Source organism: Ochotona curzoniae, unplaced genomic scaffold (genome assembly GCF_017591425.1).
Source record: "Ochotona curzoniae isolate NIBS_2020 unplaced genomic scaffold, NIBS_Ocur_1.0 scaffold_461, whole genome shotgun sequence".
Taxonomy (NCBI): domain Eukaryota; kingdom Metazoa; phylum Chordata; class Mammalia; order Lagomorpha; family Ochotonidae; genus Ochotona; species Ochotona curzoniae.
Window position 1 is genome coordinate 4,831,512 of NW_024467120.1, and position 26,771 is coordinate 4,858,282.

The 26,771-nt window shown below is 43.6% G+C and overlaps 1 protein-coding gene and 1 pseudogene across 3 annotated transcripts in view; one reads left to right on the plus strand and one right to left on the minus strand.

Annotated features, from left to right (window-relative positions):
• The window catches only part of KIF13A (kinesin family member 13A), a 201,365-nt gene that overhangs the window by 103,273 nt on the left and 71,321 nt on the right, over nucleotides 1-26,771 (minus strand). For all 3 annotated transcript variants that reach the window (XM_040967711.1, XM_040967710.1, XM_040967709.1), the window contains exon 3: nucleotides 9,518-9,530. In XM_040967711.1, coding sequence (XP_040823645.1) covers nucleotides 9,518-9,530 — 13 coding nt within the window. The remainder of the gene's footprint in view (nucleotides 1-9,517; nucleotides 9,531-26,771) is intronic.
• On the plus strand, nucleotides 16,440-19,833 carry LOC121147833 (annotated as a pseudogene).

Here is a 26,771-nt window from a genome sequence, read left to right on the forward strand (position 1 = left end):
GTTGAATGATCCATGAGCAGAATATGGCAGAGTCAAACTTCATTCTTATCTAAAAGTCCTGTGACTGATGACATTTCATCAAAATTCAATTTGCAGTTTTGAAAAAAAGTAAAAAAAAAACAACTTTAAGAAAGCAGTAACATATTTCATAGAGAACCAGAGGTCTCAATTTTCTGAGAAATGTTAGGTGGAATCATGTTGCTAATCCACAATAATTCAATGTGCAGACCCTTTCAACTGCATTGCACCTGCAGGCGCTCACTTACTCTGTGTGTTTTAAAGCAGTTACGTATTTGGAAGGCAGAATCACAGAGAGAGAGAGAGAGAGAGAGAGAGAGAGAGAGAGAAGACAAAGAGAGGGTTATCTTCTATCTACTGCTTCATTCTTCAATTGGCTGCAAAGGCCTGGGACTGCCATGCTGACTACCTGGGTCTGTCATGTGGGTTGCAGGAGCCAGGAACGTGGGCCACCTTGCATTGTTTACCTTGCGTTGACAGGCAGCTGGATCAGAAGCGGAGCAGCTAGCTCTTCTATGGAATGCTAGAGCTGCAGGTGGTGGCTTAACCCACTGTGTCACAATGCTGCATCTTCATTTACTCTGTCTGCTTTTACTAATATGTTCCCAAAACAGCTTATTCTAGAAAGCCACCATTACAGAACCATTTGCCATCTCTTTCAGTTGTAGGCGCAGTAGGGCATTCAAACATGGATTACGTATTATCTATCAACTAGCTATAATCTAGTTAAAAAGACAAAACACAATTACTCCTGTGAAAATATCTATTTTTTTCTCAAATTTAAACACCTCACACACTCTTTCCAGGCACAAAGTGACTAATCTGCTATTTTCTGTCAAGATAATCTAATTTTATACACAGAAATATTTCCAAACATTTACATCTGAATTTTTGTGAAACGAGCCAAAGTTGAGCCTCTTTCAATTTCCCCTTATTCAAAATCTTTCAATGTTATCTCAAATGTCACTCCTTTATGAAGTTATGAGGGACAACGCTGTTTATCATTCCGAATCCCATATCTGTTTAATCAGACTATGTATAATCACGAATGTGTATATGAATAAGGGCACTTTCAAAAGTTCATAAAAAATGAAGTTAAAAGGCAAGTGCAATGCAAAAAAATTTTAAATCTATGCATTTTTTTTAATAATCTGTATTTATCATGAACTCTTTGAAGGCCTCTTATGCTTATGATGTCAATTCTTTTTCCAACAAAACAAGCACCTTTTAATTCCAATTTCCACAAAGTTTTCGAAGCGTCATTATGGCACCACTCTTGGTATCAACATTAATACTGTCTACTGCTGGCTTCTCTTCTGTTAACATGAGCAGTGCAGCTATATCTGTGGGGTATTTATTACACGCCAGTTGCCAATCCAAGCTGCGAGGTTTCCGGTAGTAACTAATTTCTGAATTACCTATAGGGGATCAACATGTGCTGAATTAAACAGAAAAGAGAAAAGGCCAAAACAGGCGTGAGCGGAAGAGCTTTACATTCTGTGTAGTTCTATGTCAACAGCGTCAATGCTCGGTGCACTGCTTCCGAGTTCCCAAGTCCAAAGTCAAAAGGGCTTCCCTTGGGGGAGAAAGCCTGCTCTATGCAGACTTGTTTGGGGTTGCATAAAGGAATGTGTCTTCCTGCTCTAAACGACTCTTGTCCCCTCTGCATACAACTAACCCACTGTTCAAACCCACAGAGCCAGCTGCCACCAACTGCCTGTTCGGCCACAACCCACTTTGAAAACCGAGACTGAGATCTCCCTGTAACCGTCCATTTCCCAGTTAGTGGAATACGGGCTGGCCACAGTCCCGTTTTGCGGCTGGGTTTTAATTTTATCGATCTAAGTGTGATATCAACATGAAAGACACATTTCACCACACTGCATTACAAGAACTAAACCAGACCCAAATGAAAATGAGGAAAAAACCCGAAAGTATTACCTTTCATGTCAAAGCTGTCCTTTTAGTGCCAACTTTCCAACATTTCTTTTTCTAATATGAAGATTGTAAAGAATCAAATAAACAGAGTTAAAACTTCACTGATTCGGAGAAGCTGGGCTAAAACTGAAAGGAAAACCCAGCGTGGAAAGCCTGTCTGATCAAGGGATAGTCTTTACTGTGGCTGTTTGCAAAAGCTGCTTTGCCCCATGAATCCCACCTGATATTTGAAAATACCTGCATAAACAAGAAGTGGCAGAAGCATCACTCTTATTTTTGGGGAGTTCTAGTGACAGAGCTAACTTCCCATTTTCAGCCGTGTTAACTAACACTGACTGGCTTTGTACGATGCAATTAATCATTTCCTTTATACATGGCTCTACAGTCATGCCAATCAATATCTTGGATTACATGGTTAATGCTGCCTGACTATGAAGATGTCACGGCATCTCAGCTTGTATAAGAAGTAAGGCATTAGCCCTAAGCTCGGGGAATTCACAACCTGTTGGAAGAGGAATTGACGCCATGCAACTACAGCTTGTCACAGTCAAATTTCTCAAGAGTGTGTGGAGAAAGTAGCTCTTCAAGGTGCTCATTCATGCTTGCACTCATTTAATGAATAAATGTGAAAACAGGAACCACATATCTCAAATCCCCAACCAACATCATAAGAGCATACAGCTACCATTGAACACTATACACAGACTGGCGGTGCATAAGCAATGAGGCACTTCATTCCAACGCTTTCAAATACTCTACTTATCTCATGTTTAAACTTTTATCACTTGTTTCTAAAAGCTGCTTCACTGGGAGCTGGCAGGTAGGGGAGGGAGTGTCACAAATGCAGTCTGTGGTGTTTCTAGTTTTTGCATGCCCCAAATACTTCTCAAAACACTCAACTACTGAAAAACTTCTCCAGCAGCAGATTTAGAATGTAATGTGGATATTTTCCAACAGAAGATTCTTCCTCAACATACACAGGGTTAGTCACAAATTTCTAAGCACTCACTCTATGATCCTGTCTGTTCTCCCTCTGATAAAATTATTATTGTTGTTCATTACAAAGGAAAAAAAAAATTGGAGCCACACTGTCATCAACTACCACGAGCAAACTCTGGGCCTGCCCATCACCCTCAGCCAGAACATACGTGGGGCATCCGGCCACAGAGTGCAGGATGAAATCAAGGCCTGAAGGACCACAGGAGGCCCGCAGTGTCCAATATTGACTGTCAGCTTTTGTTGTCAAAGACTGACAGAGGTTCACTTTGCTGGGGATGCTCCATGCCTGGAGGGATGCCAGACTCTCCCTGGTCCTGGAGGCTTTTGCTGTTCTGCCCTGGAGGGATGGGTCAACACCAACTGACTGGAAGGTGATATTGTTTCTCTTGGGGTCTATCACCTCTGCAAGCCGCGACCGGGCTGGTTGCATCCGGGAACATCGCTAACCGCAAGGTTATGAGAAAATACCTACTTCTGCACAACGCCAGGCAAAAAGGGAATACAGCTCGTAGAAACTTCAATGTGAAAACACACAGCGCAATGTCTCTGGAGATTAGTCAGTTTATTTTTTAAACATTTAAATCTTTTTCAAGTTTAACTTAGAGTGATCAAATGTAGAGGAATGCATTATTGTGTCAAATGACTCACTATGGTGCAGGTAAGTTGATTATGCATCTCTGCCTACTGCTACATGATTTCAGGGCTTCTGGCAGGAAGGATGCAATGGCTGATTCTCCTGATTGGGGGTTTGCCTTTGGGGCCCATGTTGGCCAATCAAATGTGCACAAAGTGATGAGTTTGAAAGCAACAGCTTTGAAGAGCCTCATTAAGGGCTCTCTCCTCGCTCTTCCCTCCCGGCACAGTATACCTGGCATCTATATTGGTGGGTTCTGCATCCATGGATTTGACCAACTACAAACCAAAAATATGTGTTTAAAAAATGCATCTTTGTTAAACATGTATAAACCTACTTCCTGCTCCTTATTCCCTAAACAATACAGTATTACACCTATTCAGCATATACACTGTGTAAAGTATCAACACTCATCTAGAGAAGATCTATTTAAAAGGAACCTGGATGCTATGTGTGTATGGTGGGAGAGGGTGAGGTCCTGGGATCAAGGACACCAAGCATAACTGCATTAGCACGTCTCAGGCAGGCTCCCAGAATGAAGTCACAGGGACCAAAAATGGTCAGCCCTAGTGGTTGACTGCCCAAATGGCTGCACCAACTGGGGCTGGGCCAGGCTGAAACCAGGAGCTTCCCATGTGGTTGCAGGGCCCCAAGCACTTGGGCCACCTTCCACTGTTTTTACAAGTGTATCAGCAGGGAGCAGCTGGGCTGGAGTTGTGTCAGAGCAGCCTAATTCTTCTCCTGTGGAGCCAGTATCCCACAAGAGCACCAGCTCGTGTCCCGGTTGCTCCATTTCCATTCCAGTGACCTGCCTATGACCTGGGAAAGCAGCAGAGCACGGCTGTTCTAAGTCTGTATTCCTGAGCAGTCACCTTTATGCCTTTTTACACTGTCACCATTTGCATATTATTCAGGGTTTGTTGGGGAGCATGTTCTGTTTCCTTTCAATAGAAAAATAGGCTGTTGGGGCTGGTGCCGTGGCATAGTAGGTAAGATAACTACCTGAGATGCTAAGATCCCAAATGGGCACTGGTTCAAGTTCCAGCTGCGCCACTTAGACTTTAAATTTTTTTTAAAGATTTATTATTTATTTTTATTGGAAAATCAGATAAAGAGAGAGCAGGAGGAATAGGCTGCTACAGCCAGAGCCAACCGGAAGCAAGGAGCCAGGAGCTTTCCCTGGGTCTCCCACATGGGTGTAGGGTCCCAAGGCTTTGGGCCGTCCTCCACTACTTTCCCAGGCCACAAGCAGGGAGCTGGATAGGAAATGGACACAAACCAGCATCCATATGGGATCCCGGAACATGCAAGGCAAGGTGAGGACTTTAGCTACTAGACTACCACACCGGGCCCTCCTGCCTGTTATGAATTAAGTGCCAACTTTGTATCATAAATAGGGGCGAGTTTTGTCAAATGATTTTTCCCACATCTGCTGAGTTAATCACATGATTTTTCCTTTGTATTCTGTTAATGTGATGAATTACAGTGACTTCATAATTGCAATGTTTTGTCTCTACTTTTTAAAGCACTTTCCATAAACTTAAACTAACATTAAAGTGGATAGTATGGTGTTCTTCTAAATAACTCTCTCCCCTTGACTTCTCAGTGTCCTTTATCGACAACATCTCGTATTAGTGTGGTATGTTTGTTGTGACTATTACATTAGTGATAACTCCACAAGTGTAGGCTTCACTCTTTCAGCTACATGGCTGTATGATTTTAATAAATGCAAATATACCATACAGATTTTCCCTATGCTTTACTTATTCATCCCCACCTGTCTAACCACTGAATTTTTTCTTTGTGAAAACATTCAAACTTGCAGTGATTTTTAACTGAGATTTAAAATAGATCTGTCAGAGTATAAGTGCTGAGTCAAAGATAGCTATTATTAATAATAACTGATAACAGTATTCACACAGTACCATCCTAGGGATGGAGAAATGATATGAGGTCTTTTTTTTCCCATAATCTTGGTAAATAGCAGTGATAACTCAACCAAATATTCAAAATGTCACACATTTCCTGCTAAACTATACATTTCTACTCGTAATAGAATGTACATTACAAGATGGTCTCCACAAGAAACCGTTGAACTTATCTGGACAATAAGATGCTGGACTCTATGCTTGGTATATGCTTGCAATGAAAGAATCTCAACTGAACTTGAACTGTGGCAATGCAGCGAGGTGGAGGAATCCAGCATAGGGGAAGGGTTGGGGGAGGGGGAGGGGGAATCCCAGTGCCTAGAAAACTGTCACATAATGCAATGTAATAATAATAAAAAAAACCCAGAATGTACATTACAGCTAGGTGATTAGCATTTATCACATCACACAAGAATATATAATTTCAACAATTATTCAAATGCAGGCCACATGAATATTTCTTAGGAGAACACAAGTTAATAACGGCAGAATCTGAGTTAATGATGATGTGTACAAGGTGCAGGGAGAACTTTTGCTTTCCGATCAGGCCTGGGTGACACACACAGAACTGATCATCAGGGATGTGGATTAATCAGGCATTTGGGTCCCGAGAACAGACTCACGGTAGTGAGCTACCTTTGGCTCTGTCTGCAGGAGAGTGACTCTATTCACCATCCAGGGGGATAATTCTTTAGCTAGACTGGAATCTTTTTTCCTACTAAGCTGGTATATACCCTCCTGTGCCAAGTGCTAACTCACCAAATTCTTTTATTTCTTCATTTATTAGCAGACTACCTACTAATAATGTCTGTGTTAAGTTCTGCATCTCCCATAACGTGATGTCATTGCAATCAAAAGATTTGTAGCCATCAAAGACTTTTTTTTCCCACTTAGCAACATGCAATCAAGGTTCCTTTATGTCCTTTGGTTTTCTTCTTATGTTTCCTCTATCATGCAATAATCTAGTCAGTGGCAGGGGTGCAGCAGGTTTGCTTAAACATTCACCTGCCCAAGGACATTGTGGTAGGTTCTATTGTGTTATAAGACACATGGGGTTGCTGTGAACAGCGGTGTGTCAGTCTGAGCAGATGTAACTTTTCACCTTGTTAATGACAACTGCTGAGATGTATGAAGCTACAGTTTTCTTTAAGAAAACGCCAAGCTCTCTTTCAGATTCTCCCATGTGTCATTCACTCCAGCACTGAGTAAGAGTCCTTACTTTTGCACATCCTTGCCAGTATTTTTGGATGTTAGCCATTATTTATTTATTTATTTAGTCATTCTATGGGTATACAGTGGTATCTCATTGCTGCTTCAACAGTCTAATATTATATGATGTTGAATATATTTTCACGTGCTGATTTGCTATCTGTATGTCTTCTTTTGTGAAATGTCTGTTCATATCCTTTGTCCATTTTTCAACTGAGTTTTCTTTTTTAAGATTCATTTATTTTTATTGGAAAGGCAGAGCAGATTTTACAGAGAGAGAGAGAGAGAGAAAGATCTTCTGTCCACTGGTTCATTCCCTAAATGGTTGTACTCCCCAAATGGGTGCACTCCCCAAGTGGCTCCTCTCAAGCCAGGAGCCAGGAGCTTCTTACGAGTCACCTACGCGAGTACAGGGTCCCAAGGCTTTGGACTGTCCTTACTGCTTTCCCGGGCCACAAGCAGGAAGCTGGATGGTAACTGGAGCAGCTAGGACACAAACTGGCACCCATATGGGATCCCACCGCTTGTAAGGCGAGGACTTTAGTCACTGGGCTATCACGCCGGGCCCAAGAACAAATTTTAGTATTTTGTTCATTCTTAGTTGTACTCATTGGGAAAAGTGATGATAATGAATTAGCTTGTCATTTCTGAAGGCAGAACAGGAACTTGTCCTCTTGCAGTTCAAAACAGAACCAACACTAAGTGAGTACTAAATACTGTACACAATCCCTACTCATCCCTGTCAGAATGACAGGACCGGGTTTGATTCATTCAGCAGGTGTCCCCTGGAATAGTTTGTTAAATTGAATCAATCAGTCTTCTCCAATGCTTTGCTGATTACTCATACCAACAGCTCATATGAAATGAATCAGATTCCATTTTTATATAATCATCAAAAATAACTTACCCTTTTGCTTTTTAACAGTTACATGTTTTCTACAAGAAAAGGTCTGTGTCTGCTTTATTGTCCTACATGATTTGGCTCTATTATGTCATTTGTTTTATTTTAAGATGATCTTTATATTCTCCAAATGTGTCTACCTCCCCAATATGCACATACATGAAAATGTAGTATGATGAACATACCCATGGATTTAAAAAATATTTTCTGCAAATATTTTTTTTGCAAATATTATCTTTTAATTTCCGTTCCATGAATGCCTTGTGTGTGTGTGCATGTGTGTGTCTCAACATGATCATTTAACACTAACTCTATTTTGAAAACAGCATGACATGTCTTAGTAACAGCTAGGACACCCAGCTGGACCAAGCCTGGGAACCACCAGGCTATATTAACACTAGCTAGAAAATACTTAGAACATTCCTGTAGCCAATGCAACAGTAATTATAAAGAAAACTTTATGTGCCTCATCCTGATTTCAGTACTTGTCTTTCACTAAATAGCCATTTGTAGACCTGTTTGGTATTTCTTTCTTGTTTTTTTTTTTTTCTGTAGGGGAAATAAGCCATTACAAGCCTGGAACATTCCCGGTGATGTCATCAATTCTTTGGGACCTGCAGTAAGCGAGGGATGAGCTAGAGAAAACGTCTTCAGAGCTTCCAGTGCAGAAACAATTTTCTGGGCTGCAAGTTTTGCAGATTATCCACATCAGCAATCACTCTAGAGGAATCTCCCAAATCCCCACCCCCCAGACTTAGCCAGGAGGCCACCGCTTATAATTCTGTTATATTACATATTTCCTCTTAAGAGCTCATATGTTTTGTTTGTTGCATGCCTTTTTTTTTTTGCAGAAACTGAAATCTTAACAGTAAAGCCAGTATCTGTGATGACCTCAACAAACAGAAAGCATGAAGCAGCAACTAAATGGGCTTCCCTAATCTAGGGTTAAGGTGGACTTTTCTTCTAACTCTCCAGAAAAATGGAAGCATCATCTATTCTGGATCCTGTGCCCTTAACCAAAATGTCCTAGATTCTGACATACGGTATGTGTGGATAAAACCCGTTCTAATCTCATCTCTGGAACCACGGCTAGTCAGCACCACTGACCAGAGGCAGAGTGCTGGCTCCTCTTGGTACTGAGTATCCCTCTGCTAACCAATACTCACCCGCACCAAACTCAACCTTCACGTGCGAAAGGAGATGGCCAGTCAGATCTCTTACTTCTCATTTCTACCCCCTCACCCACCGTCTACTCTGTAACTTTGGGCTTGTTATTAGGAAGCACATCATCAAAACTTGACAAGAGCATTGGGGAGTGCTCACTCATGGGCACTGTGACTAGCAAGGAACTCCCAAGGACCCTCTGAGGTTGGTGGAACAGGGGTCTCTAAGTGAGTAGAGAATTTTTCCAGTGATATAACTGTTCTTAATAGGACTCAGAAAAAGATGGCTTGTCACATCAAAAACCATCATTTTGCTCTATGATTCTCTGATGCTTTCAATGCCATCCCTCCTCTTCCTTGGGGTTGGTGATACTGAACCAACCCCAGCTTGTCCACTCACCCTATACATAAGAACTCAACAGTTCATCTTTCCAAGCCTCATCTACCAATCAGCAGAACCAACGACCAGACTGGTTTGCTCTTAGGATTAAACCCATTATTTCCAGAATGAGGCAATGTGTGAGAATGTTTTGTGAATGTCCACTAACATCTATATTTTATATTATTGCCAAAGTCAACTCATTGTGCACAGATTCAGTTTTAAATTAGAACATTCTGTTGTTTTCTTTTCAAAAGGTCAGGGGTTCCATAAGGGATGCGATGAGTAAAATCCTGGATTTTTGAACATCAACTCAACATACAGGCCAAATACCATCACAGTGCTTACCTTGGGAGGTTTCCTGAATGACAGAAAGCAACAAATTCAGCGGTGGAGACAAAGAGGGTTGTCAACACAGCAGGCCATCGGAGCAAAGCAATGAAAGAAAAAGACAAGGCAAGTTCAGTACTTTGAGCATGTGACCTGAGACCTGTTCTGCTGCATAATCATCACAAAGTAAATTCAAACACACTATTACGTGAAGTGATGAATTCTTACACTTACTTAAAAATATGCCTCTAGTATAGGTACACACAATTTCTTTTCTGGCCTTAATAGAATGGATCTGGGCAGTTACTCAGGGATCCTTTCATAAGTCTGAGAAATGCTAATGCAATCAAATTAAAGAAAGATAATGCCATTATTTATGCCTGGGGTCAAACACTTTAAAATTGATTTTCATACTTAAATTTTTCTTAAGCTGATATTAAGCACACATGAACATTTTGATAAATATACATATTTATCAAATACATATACATATGAATACGAATATGTATATACATATACATATGAATATGCATATACATATTCTACTATAAATATATTCTAATATAAATATACATATTCTAATATACATATGATAATTTTTCACACTTAAAAACAAAGGTTTCAAATATTTTTTCAGATTGCAGCCCTGAATAGAAACCCAAGCAAGTTATTCACCCTCCACCACCCCAAGAAAAATAGCCATATTTCTACTTTTTAATTTTCTGTGTTTGCATGCTAATAAAAACAACAGTTGCAACTGTGACTAGAGAAAACTTAGGGGAAAAAAGTACTTTCTAAAGTAATAAAATATGAAGCCGACTTCCCTTTTCTGTGTGCAAAATGAAGGAGTTACAACGTCTAAGGCAGGTGATCCCTTGACAATTCTTGCCCTTCCTAATGGTTACTCTTGATCAACCTGGGATACCATTAATTCACAAACTGTAACATAACTGGGAAACAAAAAATGGGGGCATCTCTCTGAGGGCTGGCCAAAGCAGCAAGACGCCCTTCCTCTGTCACCGGGTTCATTACTCCTCATAGAGTTCCAAGGGCCCTGAACAAAACCCAGAGTTGACACAAAACCTACAGGAGTTGATCTCTTAGAAGCAGAGAGGGAGATGGAGAAGGCTGATGAATGAGTACAGAAAATACAGACAGCAGGATTAAGTTTTAGTGTTCTATAGCACCGAAGGGTGACTATGGTTAACAATACCTCTTTGTGCATCTCAATATAGCAACAGAGGATTTTTGGAATCTTCACCACACACACACAGAAAATGATACATGCTTGAAGTAACAGACATGCTGATCATGTGACTGGATCACTGCACATTATGCAGAATGTGGAAACACCTCACTGTACCCCATGAAGATATGCAATCATTATGCGCCAATTTAGGGGCAGGGAAAGAATGCCTATGAATTCCACCATGAAGCAAACAACTTTACTTCCCTGAACCATGACCACTCTTTCATGATGAAGCTGAAATACCGTTTTCTTATAATTCCATGAATTGGCTGGAAGCAAACAAGCCCAGTGCCTTATGCCATTACTTCATTCAGTTAGGAGCAATGGAAGGTGATTTTCACCTTCAGGTTTCAAAGGCAAGCTCTGTCTGGGATAACCAGCATCTCCGCCTGCTTCTAGGCGGGTCTTAACATATTAGTAGAAGATGGGCTGTGTGTGCATCTGTGTGTACACTTTGAAACTACATTAACATCTACTGATGACTACGCATACTGAAGATGTGAGCCTTTAATTCTAAGGAAGTGATGAATTTTCCCCTTTGCACATCAATCCCAAGACTCCTCTGAGAAAATTCCTTTAAGTGCAACCCTAGTCTGAATTTGTTCTGAACAGAGGAGAATCAGGAAATCTTTATGCACTACAAAGTTTGACTAAACATTCTCTTATTTTGTTCTATGTTTTTTTAAACATAACTTGGTTTTATTTGAACTGCAGATTTACTTAGAAAAAAAGGAGAGACAGACAGAGGGAGGGAGGGAGAGAGGGAGAGGGAGAGGGAGAGAGAGAGGGAGAGGGAGAGGGAGAGGGAGAGAGAGAGAGAGAGAGAGAGAGAGAGAGAGAGAGATCTTCAATCCCAAATAGCCATAAGGCCTAGAGCTTGGCTGGTCTGAAGCCAGGAGCCGCAGTTTCTTCAGGGTCTCCTACATGGGTCCAGAGACCTGAGGCTTTGGGCCATCTTTCATTGCTTTACCAGGCACAAAAGCAGGGAGTTGGATCAGAAGTGGAACAGCTGGGTCTCAAACTGGCACACACACAATATGCCAGCACCACAGGCAGAAGTTTAACCTCCTACACTCCAGGGCTGGCCTTGCTCACTTTACTTTTTTTCTGTAAGTTTGGATTGGGGTGGGCATTTGGTAGAGTGGTTAAGATGCTGCTTAGGACATGGGCACCCACATCTGAGGGCCTGGGTTTAAGCTCTGGCTATGCTCCCAATTTCAATTTCCTACTGATATGTATCCTGGAGGCAGCAAGTGGCAGCACACGACGGTTCATGTGGTTACATCTCTGTTATTCCTGTGGGACAGCAGAGCTGGTTCTGAGCTGCTAGCTTTGGCCAGGGTCAGTATGGGCTGTGGAAGCATTTAGGGAAGAAAGTACTGGATATAACCCAATGGGGATAGGACAGGCCAAGAGGAATCCCAGGAAACTCTGAAGAGTTCCTGTGTGTGTAGCCATCATACTGTGGCAGCCCATAATCATTAGCCATGGCATAGACCCAGTGCTGCCAAGTCACCACGTACTCCCTTAGCATCCACCTTTCTCCATCAGCATTCCAGTAACACTATCTTCACTCTCCTTAGAAAATCAATCCTATTTCAGCTTTTAAAGTACTTCAAAAGAGTACCCATTTCCTTTAGGTCGACAGCACCTTGTACAGGAATAGCAACATTAATTCCGCAGGCTGCTTCAGTGCGTCTAAGGACTGCTTGAAAGAAGATTGGGTAGCAGAGGCAAAGTCGGGCTCATGGGTGGCGAAGCTCACCTGTCACTGCCCAGCCGCCCTCATCACTCGGGTCAGAATGAGGATTTTCACTGCGGAACACAAAGTCACCGAGAATAACACTCAGGACAATTCCAGGTGAAAATGAGGAAATGGATAAGTCACCATAATTTAGAACCAGCTTTGCTGCCCTGGTCCAGGAGGCTATCTGCCATTCCTTGGCAGTGGTGAAGGAAAATTCCTCCAATGTGAGTAATACTGATACTATAATCAAATATAACCAAATGCAATGTGCTGTCCTTTGAAAAAAAAGAACTCACAAAGTAAAAAGAGTTCCTATGCAAGTATGTAAGCTATGAAATAACCTCATGGGAGGCCACTGGGATGAGATGTTCCAACTGCCCAGTTTTCTCCATAAACAAAACAAGACTTCAGTTCAATTAATTACAAGTGGCCAACTGGGCACTAGTTACATGATCAGGAACCTTCCACTGGGACAGCTCAAACAAAGCAAATGCTCACGCCAACCAATCAGATACACTGCTATATTTCTGTGTTCAAGCATCCTATAAAAGGCTTCCTCTCACGTTCCTACAGTGCAAGCTTAAGGCACTTCCCATCCTTGCTGCTCAGTTCACAAACCAATGTCTGCACAAACACGCTTTCTCATTTTAAAGTGTATCTTTTTAGTAATATGAAAGAAGCATGAAATGGAGATGAATACTAGAAACATCAGATTCAACACAGTCAATATGAAGCATATTTTAAAACAATAGGTCTTTGGCGATTTATCAGGGCAATTGAAATCTTTAATGCTGAGATACTCGTGTGACTGCACTACAGAAGGAGGCTGAACAACTTCTGCTGAACAAACACCTGGGGAGCTAAGAAGAATGCTGCTTCAAACACGCCTTCCACTGACCTCCAGGACACAGGCTCAGCTGCTAACTCTTTAAAGAAAAATAGAGCAGGGCCCAGCACCATGGCCTAGTGGCTAAAGTCCTCACCTTAAACCTGCCTGGATCCCTTATGAGAACTGATTATAATCTCGGCAGCCCCACTTCCCATCCAGCTCCCTGCTTGTGGCCTGGGAAAGCAGTCGAGGACAGCCCAAAGCCTTGGGCCCCTGCACCCACGTGGGAGACATGGAAGAAGCTGCTGGCTTCTGGCTCTGGACTGGTTCAGCTCTGGCTGTTGTCACTTGGGGAGTGAATCATCACACAGGAGATCTTCCTGTCTCTCCTCTCTCTGTACCTGCCTTTCCAATAAAAATAAATTAAAGAGAGAGAGAAACAGAGCAAAGCATTCCTACAACTCTGGGCCACTTGGCTAAAACTGTGCTTAGTTCTGAGCATTCTCTGCCACCCATGTTTTCATGTACCCTCCCAAATGGCCTGACTTTTAATTATGGAAACCTCTGTAATGTGTACATGTGTATGTATTTCAAAGAAATAAGTTGAGCACTGTCTAAGAAGGCCTCAGGTGTTGTGTCTAGGCTTCAGGATTTGGAGAGAATACAAGGAAGTGCAGCTCTACACTAAGAGTAGTTCTAGTTTTTGCAAAACTTGAAAGCTCTATCCTGCTAAGAGAAGTAGGCTGATCACTTCGTGGCTGCCCGCACCATGCTCACCCAGCGCACAGCTCCTGCACTCAGAGGCCTCTATTCTACTTCTGTCTCCCATGCTCTCCAATCTCGTGTGTCCATTCTTCCCAGCTCGATTCGCTCCATTCCTCATCAACTGCCTGAGGTCACCCTGGTGTTTCTTACTTCTATTATTCAGGAATCTTTGGCCAACACAGCAGTTCTACAGTCTCCAGGAGTTGTCTATATCTGAGCTCTTGTATTTTTAAGATTCAAACCCCTTAAAAGCAGAGGTTATGCCACATGCCCTTTTCATAATCCGTGTTCCCCAATCCCACCTACTCCCACAAGGTTCAGTATATTACGAGAATGCAGAAATAATTTTTCACATTAGTGAATTAAACAAAATCCAGATGTGAGTACTTGCTTAAATCAACACCTCAGTCCTATAATTTAGGGGCAAAATTGTCTGTATTTAATAATAGGAAAGACCTTAGAGACTGTCAGAAAATACAGAGTATGTTTGATGATTCATTTAAAAATAGCTATTTTTCCCACACCAGCATTCCACAGAGTGCATCAATGGGACACTAACAAGGGTCATGTTCTAAAAGGTTTCTGAGGTCAAGTGAATAAGAACAGGGGTTAAGGGCCAGTGCTGTGGCTCCACAGGATAATCCTCCACCCTGTGGTGCTAACATCCCATAGGTGCTCTAGTTCATGTCCCAGCTGCTCCATTTCCAATCCAACTCTCTGCTTACGGCCTGGGAAAGTCATATGGATGGTCCAAGTCCTGGGGACTGAGCAGAAGAGGATTGAAAAGAAATATGCTAAGTCTGCTCAGAGGTACAGGTGTCCGAATCTCCCAGTCACATGGAGCCAGGCTTCCTGATGCAGATCCTAGCTTCCATCCACTGCTGCCAAGCAGTGGGTGAATCCTGGGCTTATCCAAGCCCAAAGTCCAAGAATTTACTCTGTCCACAACGATCATGCTGTGGGTGGATCTTGGATAGCTCTGGGCATGCTCAGGATCATGGCTCTGCCCACTGCCACAATAATGGTGGGCAAAGTCCAGGTAAGTCTGTTCAGAGGTGCAGGTGTCTGAATCTCCCAGCCACGTGTGACAATGGAGCCTGGCTTCACCTGCTGACCACCAGAGGTGAGCTCTAGGGTCTTGGGGGTCTGGAATTACTGCCTAGGGATATCCATGGATAAGGCCACACACAGTATATGCAGGTGAAGAATGAATCCTGAGGAACACTCAATGACAAGGCCACTGTATTTGCAGATAAGTAAGGTAACTGAGATCTGAGTAGGTCAGACTCATGCACCAGCCCACATGGGAATCTGGAGTTGGGATTGTTAGCATGGAACATTGTTGATGATCACACACCAGTCCATGCAAAAGCTAGGGCTGGGGACCTGTCTAGCAGGACTAGATCCTAATACCTGACTGAATGTTGTTAACAGGGTATAGGTCACATTAGGTAGGGCCATGACACTAACCAGCACACAAGAGAACCAGGTCAGGGGGTAGATTCTATGGGGGATATGTGGGCCAAACCCTGTGGAAATACAAGTCCCACTGGTTAGCTCAAGAGTTGGGGTGGTGAAGAGCTGAGCTAGGCATGACCATGGATCTGCCAACACTCTCATGTATTGGGCCAGGGAATAGTCTGGGAAGGGCCAGGCTGCAGAACCCACATGTGCCCCAGGGTATGCGACAGATGGGCCACATTTGCCCGCTCACATAAGGCAGGCCAAGATGGCAGGGAAGGCTATGCCAAGTAAGGGCTGCCATGTGTGAGATCTGGGTCCAGGAGTGTGCTGAATGGGAGAACTTGGAAAACTCCCCAGTGGGTCATAGCTCCCCCTGGTGAACATGTGGTCCAAGCCTGGGGGTCGGGCAGGTTGGGCAAGGTAGTTTCAACTGTTGGCAAATGTGTGGATTGGTTTTGGAAGGGAGCGGACTAGGCAAGGTTGAGCAAAGCTTAGCTCATCAGTAAGTGCAGAAACCAGGCTAGAGCGCAGGCCGTGCTGGGCTGGGTTGTCACACTTATGGTTTGCATGAGCCAGGGATGGGAACAGACTGAGAAGGGCCAAGTTCTAGCACCCACCAGCAAGAGTTGAGACTGGGTGCAGGCCCGGTCATACCAGGCTACATCATCTAACGACAAAGGCCAAGACAGGAGAGGGGCTATGCCAAATTGGATCAGAGCAACCACTGGCATGCGGAAGACCTATGGCTGGGAACAGGCTTGGCTGAGCTGTGGTTCCCACTGGTGAGAGCGAAGGCCAGAGTGGTGGGCTGCTGTCTAATCTGGGCATGGCTGCAGTGTCCCTCGGCATAAGTCCCAACTGAACTGCTGGACACAGAACTCCAACCATGGAGAACTGCATGTTCCATGGTATGACTGAAGAGTGCATGAGTCAGAGCTGGGCCTCCTCTGTGGCTTAAATGGAGCAGTGGATGGCATATCATGGAGGATATGGCAGTACATTGGAGCCTGCAGAGGACACCTGATACCACAACAGAGGATGGACGACAGAACAAATGGATCAACTACCCCAGCCATGTGTTGGCAGTGAATATCCAGACAAATGGAGACTCTAAGGTGTACTATATCAGCCAGTGGATTCTGGAGAGATTCCATCATGCTTGGAGTGGTGAGATCGGCAATAATTTGGAACTGTTGAACCATCGAAACCTCCTGAGCAGGACCCTCAGAGCATGCCCCACACTGGGGATCCTGGGGTCATATCCGGTGGCTGTCCTCCATCCCAAGGTGCAGAGGCATTTGGGAGACTGGGAATAGCCTCTCTCCTCATCTCCCCACTTCCCCCAGACATAGGAAGGGAAAAAGAGAGAATGTAGAATTGGTGATTTTACCCACCTTCCTATAGCCATTGACCTAAATCACCCAAATCAACTATGTAAGAATCATCAAAAATAAAAAATTATAATAAAAAAACAGCAAGCATACAAGCAAATGAAAAGAATGAAACTAAAGAAGTCTGAGCAACACTGTATTTTCCATCAAGATGGTATTATTTCAGTGATCCCTTTGTACTAATATTGATGAATGTTGGTCATTATTGTACCAATGCCAATATCCTGAATATCCTATTCTGTAAGAAAATGTCATTGTGGGGAAATGGCGGTTTTCCTTTACCTGTATTAAGTATATTTTAACCTATAGTTAATTCAATAAAAGCTTCAAAGAAAAAGAAATGTGCTGAGCTGACAAGAAAGAGATGGTACCCCAATGGGAGGATTCATCTGTGCAAAAGGGTCAAGGATTTGTGGGGCAGATGGGTACTACCCTCAACTAGGATTTACTCACTGCAAGTCGGAAAGAGTTTACATACTTATAAATCAGTTAACAAGCACCAACATTTGAAAGAGATCAGAAGTACTTCTATGGATTATAAAAAAGCAGAAGTGATTACACATGTGTTTTTTAAGGTTTTATTTTACCTTAAAGATTGATTTATTTGACAGGTGGACTGAAGGAGGGAGAGGAAAAGAGAGGCTTTCATCTGCTGGCTCATTTCCCAAGCAAATACAATGGATGGGGCTGGGCCAGGATGAAGCCGGGGGCCCAGTACTTGGAGAACCTTCTGCTGTTTTCTCAGGTGCACTAGCAAAGAGCTGAATCAGAAGCAGAGTGAACTGGGCCTTGAACCAGTGCTCCAATATGGGCACTGCAAGTTGCAGCATAATGTGCTGCACAATGCTGGCCCCTTTACCTCGTTTTTAATTGACACGACTAGGTATTTGTGGGACACAAAACAATGACTTGATGCATGATTAAATCAAAGTAATTAGTGCATATATCATTTCAAACACAATCTTATTTTTTGGGACAAGAACATTCCAAATTGTGTCTTCTGGATATTCTGAATTATATGACATGACACTGTTGACAACAGCAGCCCTTGTATGTGATAGAACACCAGAGTTTATTCCTCTTATCTAACTGTAGCTTTGTACTCTTGATCAACCCTTCACCATTGCCTCCCTCTATACCACCATCTCTAACACTGATAACTTCTATTCTATTCTATACTTCTATAAGGCTAATGTTGCTACATTCCACCCATGCATGTGTGATCCTGTGCTGTTTGTCTTTCTTATGCCTGGGTTAACAATGTACTCCAAGTTCAACCACATTTGCTGCAAATGATAGAATTTTTTTTTTCTTTCATAACTAGACCTATCACAAGAATAGGAAATTCCAAAAAAAAATCAGAGGTAAGATGACAGACTGGGACAGGTAAGCAGTTTGTGGCCTGGATAAAGTTAAAGAACAAAGCTGTGGTTTTTTTCGCAATGGGTTTACTGCCAGAATACAGGTGCCGTGAAAACCACCACTAAATCAAAGCTAAAGTGGAAAAAAAGACCCACATCGTCATCATTGGACATGTCGATTTGGGCAAGTCGACCACTACTGGTCATTTGATCCACAAATGTGGTGGCATTGACAAAAGAAACGTTGAGAAATTCAAGAAGGAAGCTGCTGAGATGGGAAAGGAGTCCTTCAAGTATGTCTGGGTCCTGGATAAACCGAAAGTTGAGCGTGAGCATGGAATCACCATCTCCCTGCAGAAATTTGAGACCAGCAAGTATTATGTGACTATCACTGATCCCCAAGACACACAGACTTCATTAAAAACATGATTAATGGCACATCCCAGGCTGAATGTGTTGTCCTGATTGTTGCTACTGGTGTTGGGGAATTTGAAGCTGGTATTTCCAAGAATGGGCAGACCCGTGAGAGTGCCCTTCTGGCTTATGCCCTGTGCATAAAACAACTAATTGTTGGTGTTAACAAAATGCATTCCAGTGAACCACCCTACAGCCAGAAGAGACTCGAGGAAATCATTAAAGAGGTCAGTACCTACATTAAGAAAATTGGCTTCAACCCTGACACAATAGCATTTGTGTCACTTTCTGGTTGGAATGGTGACAACATGCTGGAGCCAAATTCTATTACACCATGGCTTAAGGGATGGAAAGTCACCCGCAAAGACGGCATTGCCAGCAGAAGCACACTGCTGGAAGCCCTGGAGTGCATACTCCCACCAACTAGGCCAACTGCAAAGCCTCTGCATCTGCCCCTGTAGGATGTATATAAGATTGGTGGGATTGGTACTGTGCTTGTGGACCGAGTGGAGACTGGTATTCTGAAACCAGTCATGGTGGTAACCTCTGCTCCTATCAATGTCACAACTGAAGTCAAGTCTGTTGAAATGCACCATGAAGCTTTGAGTGAAGCTCTTCCTGGTGACAATGTCGGCTTTATTGTCAACAATGTCAAAGATGTTTGTCATGGCAACGTGGCTGGTGACAGCAAAAATGACCCACCAATGGAAGCAGCTGGCTTTACTGCTCAGGTGGTCATTCTGAACCATCCAAGACAAATCAGTGCTGGGTATGTCCTCTGGGTATATCCTGTGCTGGATTGCCACACAGCTCATACAGCTTGCAAGTTCATTGAGCTGAAGGAAAAGGTTAATTGTTGTTCTGGAAAGAAACTGGAAGATGGCCTTAAATTCCGGAAATCTGGCGATGCTGCCATTGTTGACATGGTCCCTGGCAAACCCATGTGTGTTGAAAGCTCTTCTGACGATCCTCCTCTGGGTCTTTTCTCTGTCAGTGATATGAGGCAGGCAGTTGCCATGGGTGTCATGAAGGGTGTCATCAAAGCAGTGGACAAGAAGGCACTGGAGCCAGCAAGGTCACCAAGTCTGCCCAGAAAGCTCGGAAGGCCAAATGAATTTTATCCCTAACACCTGCCACCCCAATCTTAATTCGTGGTGACAGAATGGTCTCAGAACTGTTTGTCTCAATTGGCCATTTAGGTTTAATAGTAAAAGATTGGTTAAGGATAACAAGGCATCGTTAGTTAAACCTTCGGAATGAAAGGAAAATGTTTTATAGACCATTTGTGTTTTTTGTGTGGCAGTTTTTTTAAGTTATTAGTTTTTAAAATCAATACTTTTAATGGAAGCAACTTGACCAAAAATCTGTCACAGAATTTTGAGCCCCATTAAAACAGTTTAATGAGAAAAAAAAAAAGCTGTGGAGGTGGGTAGGTGAGATGAAGTCAGGGCTGCCAGGGGAGAAGATACTTCAGAGGCAAAATCTTTGCTGTCACCAGCAACACTGCACGTTCAGGGCGGAAAACCCCAGCCTGGTTTTATAGCATGGGTGTAAAATGGAATGGTGACTAATGCTTTATCTAATAGCTAAGACTTTCTAAGTTCCAATTAGAGTCAGGTAGGTCCCTGTTCATTCTATTTAACTCAACATATTTGATAACCCTGTAACATTCTTTTTAATATTTTTTCAGAGAAAAATGCTGAGATACAGATCTACAGATGACATGTTGTTCACAAGGTTGTGGTTCCTTAGCCGTGATTCAAACCCAAGGGGTCTCCAGCTATGGCACCCCAAAACCCTTTGACTACTAGTGTGTATACTATTGCCTTGCTTGCATCTAAGAATTCAGCAACAGCTCTTTGAACCTGGGCTACGGCATCAAATAGCAAACCATGTGGATGTTCACTGCTACGGATTCTCAAAGCACACAGGGATATCCATGAGGTTGATGGCATGAATTAGCTCAGCCTGTATCAAGGCCTTTCACACATGCAAGTCTAGGAGACACCTACACAGAATGAACCCGAGGGAAAGAACAGCTCTTCTAGGCAGTGAGGAAGGAAGTGCTGTGTCAATGTGGAGAGAGAAGACGATTGCAACTACCACTTAGTCCACTGAAAAAGGCTACAAGTAAAGCCACCAAAAAACGTGCATGCAGATGTGTTGGGAGCAACTGCCAGAACAAACCTGGCAAGTACTGAACATGCTCAGGGAACAGCAGGTAGAGAACATGGACCATAGCAATAAAGCTGAAGTAACAGAGGACGACCAAAGTGCAGAGGGCAGAAAACGCCACCCAGACTTCATGCTTTTTTCATACACAATTGCCAATGATGGTTTGTGCAATGGGAGGAACGCAGCAAGATCTGTCTCTAGAGGGAGCGATTCGCTACCTATGAGTCAGCACTGGGACAGGCACTGCTGGACTTTCATGGCACAGCCCTGTTAGTGAAGACACAACAGCACAGGCAAGAGACGCAACAGGATGGAAGGGAAGACCATGAAGGCAACTGGAAGGAAGCATCGGTCTAGGTCTAGCTGACTGCCATGCCCCAGCAATCAGCCTCTCGAGCATCTACAGGGACGGAACCACTGCTGGGAGGCCTGGGATCACTTCCAGAAGGACCTCAGTCACTCACTTTGTAGCAGGCCTGTCGATATGAATGAAAAGAGGGCTTTAATTGCAGTAACAATTGCTATATTGTTGACAGCCTTAAAAGTTCATTAAAAACACAGTGAAAAAAATGATGATCCTGAGGCCTGGTGCTCACTAGCTAAATCCTTGCCGTGCCAAGTGTCAGGATTTCAGATGAGTGCTGTTTCATATCTCGGCTGTTCCACTTCCCATCCAGCTCCCTGCTTGTAGCCTGGGAAAGCAGTCAAGGACAGCTCAAAGCCTTGGGACCCTGCACCTATGTGGGAAACCCAGAGGAAGCTCCTGGCTTTGGATCAGCTCAGCTCTGGCTGTTGCAGCCACTATTGCAGGGGACAGAAGATCTTTCTCTCTGCATCTCTTGTCTCTGTACATCTGCCTTTCCAATTAAAATAAATAAATCTAAAAAAAAAATGATGATTCTAACTTATCTTTCTTTCAAGAAAAACTTCGTTATTGTGGCTGGAACAGTGACATAGCAGGCTAATCCTCCATACCAGTGACACTGACATCCTATATTGGTACTGGTTCTAATGTTGGATGTTCCACTTTGGATTCAGCCCCTGCTAATAGTCCAGAGGATGGCCCAAGAGGGTTCCTGCACCCATGTGGGAGACCCAGAAAAAGCTCCTGGCTTCCAGCTTCAGAGCAGCCCAGCTCTGGTCACTGCAACCACTTGGGGAGTGAAGCAACAGACACAGGATCTCTGTCTCTCCCTCTCTGTAGTTCTGACTTTCAAGTAAAGATAATTTTTTTAAAAAAATACTGATTTTAAAAAGTATTACTTAATTGATTCTTGTGTTTCAGCACAGTTCTCCCAGTGTTTAAGATGTCCACATCCCAAGCCAGAGGATCTGGGTTTGACTTGTCCTTCCGTCTCCTTACTTCAGCTTCCTACCAAGACAACTTCTGGAAGGCATAGAGACAGCTCAAGAAATTGTATCCCTGCCAGCCTCGCGAGTGACCTGGACTGAGTTCCCAATGCCAGCTCAGCCCTAGTCAATGCAGACATGTGGGGAGTGAACCAGCAGATAGAAATTCTTTTTCTTTCTTGTCACCTCTCCAAAAACAAAATTTAAACAGAAAGCTCAAAAGGAGAAATAAACTATGCTGCTGTGTGATGATCTTACCATTACATGTGTATTTGAGTTGTACCCCACAGACATGACCACATGGGATTGAATTCCTGGACTACACCGGTGAAAAGTTCAGGATACGGGTTCAAACAACCATGGCTTCGAAACGAACAAGCCATTCTGACCTTGGTCAAGGTCACTCCATCCCTCTGATCCTCAGTTACTGTGTCTGATAAAAGTGAACAGCTTCAGGATAGCAAGGGCTTGTGTGGGGAAACAGGGCAAAATGCACACTATCAGAATGCAGCTATCAACAGCTCTAGAGTCACTGCTCTATAAAGGTTAGCTGCTATTGTTCCTGTTACAGCAACAGTATACTTCCTGGATCACACAGGAAATATAGCAACAGAGCTCAAACTAAATTTCTTCCTGGAAAAGGTTACTGTGACTTGAATTATGACAGCCCTTTATTTTAACTTTTTCAATAAAAACATGTGTAACAACAAAAGAACAAATAGAGAGAGGAAAGACTGGAATTTATTATATAAACATCTGTAAACTTGGTCACCTTTATGAGACCTAAATTATGAAACTAATTTTTTAAAGGAAAAAGCCAAGAGCAGGTGCATAACTGAGCCCACCTGAAATGCAGTCCTACATACTGCCACGTCAGCCTATAGGATGTAATAAAATTATTACGACTGCAAGTCCTACTTAATGAGCTGAAAAGCTGGCAGTTAGAGGTCAAGGCTCAGCATCAGAATCCAAGAAAACAAACAGATTTTGATTCCTTCTCTGCAAACAACACCTTGAATTTTCAGTTTAGTACCAAGGAAACAGACTCTTGGGATCAATGGACAGAACAAGCAGGTTAATGCCAAGCACTGAAAGGTAGATGCTCTGTCAAATCAGTTCCCTGGGATGAATGGTGAGATGAGCAGAGTCAAAATCAAAAGTCTATTCTGTTATTTTTCATCCAAAACATTTTCTGTAATAAACACAAAGTGACTCTGTAAGAGGGAAGATGCTTCTGAGATAAAGCGAAATTCTCACCAGAAGCTTTCTAATCAACTCAAGGTTTGTAACCTAATTTCCTTATTTAAAAGCTATGATGATCGCAAGCAATAGTTTTAAGAATATTTATTTATTTTTATTGGAAAGTCAGATTTACAGAGAAAGAGAGAAAAAGAGAGTTCTTCCATCCACAGGTTCACTCTCCAAGTGGCTGCAATGGTTCGAGCTCAGCCAATCTGAAACCAGGAGCCAGGAACTCCCTCAGGGTCTTTTATGCAGGTGCAGGATCCCAAGACTTTGGACCACTCTCAACTGCTTTCCCATGGACACAAGCAGGGAGCTGGATGGGAAGTGGAACAGCCAGGACACAAACTAGTACTCATTTGGGATTCCAGCACATGCAATGCGAGGATTTAGCACTAGGATATTGTGCTGAGCCCCAAACAATATTTTAGAGATGTAATAATTTGTGAATAGAACACAGTAACATTCTGATTTTTAAAATCAATTTTCTCCTGAACTGTGTACAATCTATCTGCTACCCAGTAAAACTCTGGTTTTAATGTGCAAGCAGTGAAACAGAGCAGTGACCTCAACCCAGAACTGATGTGGGCCAAACACCTTGTAAAATCATTTCTATGCACCGCAGAGCACTTGCTTAAAGACTCAATCAGTCAATGAGTTATCCACCTCTCTTAAATACCAGGTTCCTATTATAATTAAAGTTATTATCAATATGCTTCAAGTAAAAGTGTTGTACCTAGGCAAATGTTACACAGCTGGGAGAAAAGCAGTCAATAGCTGGTGGGCATTCTGGGCCTGGCTGATATCAAATTTGTGTTAATTATACAAGTGTGCCAACACAGTTGCCTATTCCTTTTTTCTTTTTGTTTTTAAATATGCGAGAAAGGCAAGGAGTGGCAGTCTGGGACATACCACTAACAGCTCGCAGACAGAGGTTAGTGGGGAGGCTGCAAATTGCCTAGTGAAGTGGTCTGGGGATGTATTGGAGTAGGAGTGACTGAGAGCATGTTTGACAAGGACAGGAATGACTTACGGGGTCTTCCACGAACCAGGCCACCACACTTGCTGACACGTGAGGGACCTGAGATGGAGTGGTTTGGGGGAGTTGGAACTGGAGGGCATGTCTGGGTCATTCCAAGGCACTCGCCCACATGGGAGACCTGGGCTGGACTAGGCTGCCAAACCCATCTACAGTGCAAAACCAGGGGTGTGTCATGTCAGGTTGGGCCCCAAAATCCACCAGACAGTGGGAGAATCAGATCTAGGGGAAGATTCTGTAGGACATTTATAGGTTCGCCTCTGTGGAACTGCAGCATCAGCCACTCTGCATGAGAGCTGGCGACGGTGATGAGCTGAACCAGGCTGGACCAGACTGCAGCACCTGAAAGCACATGCAAAGGCCGAAACTGAGGGCAGACCATGCCAAGCAGGACTGGGGCACCTGTGAGATCCAAGCCGCAGCTTCCACTAATGAATGAAAAGAGTCTGGCTGGGCCGGGCTACATTATCCACTGGCACTTGAGAGAGCCAGAATGGGTGTGAGACAAGCTGAGCTAGGGCCGCGACACCTGCCAGGTCACATCAGAACCAGGTCTGGGGATGGGCCAGGCTGGGCTAGGCTGTGGTAACTGATGGTGTGGTGAGTGCCAAGACTGAGGGAAGGCCAATTCTCAGATGCAGAAGCCTGTTTAGTGAACCACATGCAGATGGGGAACATGATGGCCAGATCATCTAGGCCACTAGGGGACGCTGACTGCCTCATCAGAGGATGGAAAGTAGAACAGGTTGGACAATTCTCCTGGCCAAGTTTTGCAGTACATTCCTGAGCTTGTGGAACCACTAAGGTGGACTTTGTGAATCAAAAGATCTTAGAAAAATTGTTCTCAACCTTTGAGTAATGAAACCAACAACTTTTCAGAAGTATCAAAGCACTGCACTCAAGCAAAATCCTTGGAACACTCTTTACCACATTGGGGATTCTAGGGCATCAAATGATTGTCTCCACCGCCTCCCCCCCCCCCACCGCCATCCTCCGGAGCTCATGCAATTTAACAGCAAGGAGTAGTCCTTCCCTCTCCTCCCCTGGGCACACAGGAGGAAAAAAAACTGAAATATTTGCCACTTGTCCGACCCACCTTCCTCTATACATGAACCTCCCTAAGCTAATCGGAGGGCCAGAAGTGTGTGCATCTCTCTCAATTATGTAAACAATATAGACAATATAGGCAAACCTTAATATCTAACTTTTAAAGCTTTCTTTGGTATTGGAGACTCCACCATTGGATAATCTGACAGAATAGCCAGAAACCAACAGTTCCCTATTAAGAAGAGCAGAATCAAAATGGCGGAATAGGGTGAGGACACATTTAAGCAGACGGAGAAATATGAGCCAGTACGAAGCAGAGAGGGCGTTCCAGGAAATAGGAGAGGACAGACAACAGCAGAGGGGTACGTGGAGACTGACATAGGAGAGCAGCAGACACAACGCTGCGGTGTTGCAGTGAATGCTATGCCAGCAGCGTTCAACGAATGGCCATCTGAACTCCAGCAGCAGACGGAACTCCACCAGCAACAAGGTGGGAAGGGAGGTTCACCAGGAGCTCCAGAGGTGAGTCCAGACAAAGAACTGCTCGTCCTGCTGGTCTGTTTGATTTGACCAGGAATAGAGACAGACTGGCAGGTCCCAAAGGGCAATGCAGGAATAGGGTGGATTTCACAGCCCAGCATACTTTCTAGAGCCGAATTAGGCACCATTTTGTTTAAGGAGGCAAGGGCTATGGGGCAGGATTGCTCATGCATTGAGCTGGAAGTGACTCATTTCTGACTCAGTGAAATGCAAAAATGCAGCATCCTACAGATTCCACCCAAGACAGTCCAGACAGGCCTCAGACCTGACAGCCAGGAGATGAAGAACTCTAGTAGGAACACATCAGGCACCATTTCCTAAGATGTGGCAAAGAACGTAAGACTTCAGGGACAACAGTGAATTGCACATGCCCTGAGCTCAGGGAAACTCACTGAGCTCAGTGCATTGCATTGGTCCCACAGGAAAATTATACTGACTATGGCTTCGTACTGGTCAAAATAGGTGTTGGTGGCCATCAGACCTAACAGCTTGAACAGGTTCTGGCAAGATCAACACCATCAACAACCTAGCTATATAGGACATTTGGTGTCTCCTAATCCTGGGACCTGTTCCCACCGGAAGTGGGAGAAAGTTTGTACAGACAACGGTACAGCCTCAGCACAGCATCACAGGAGGTGAAGATTGGTGAGAAAGGAGCT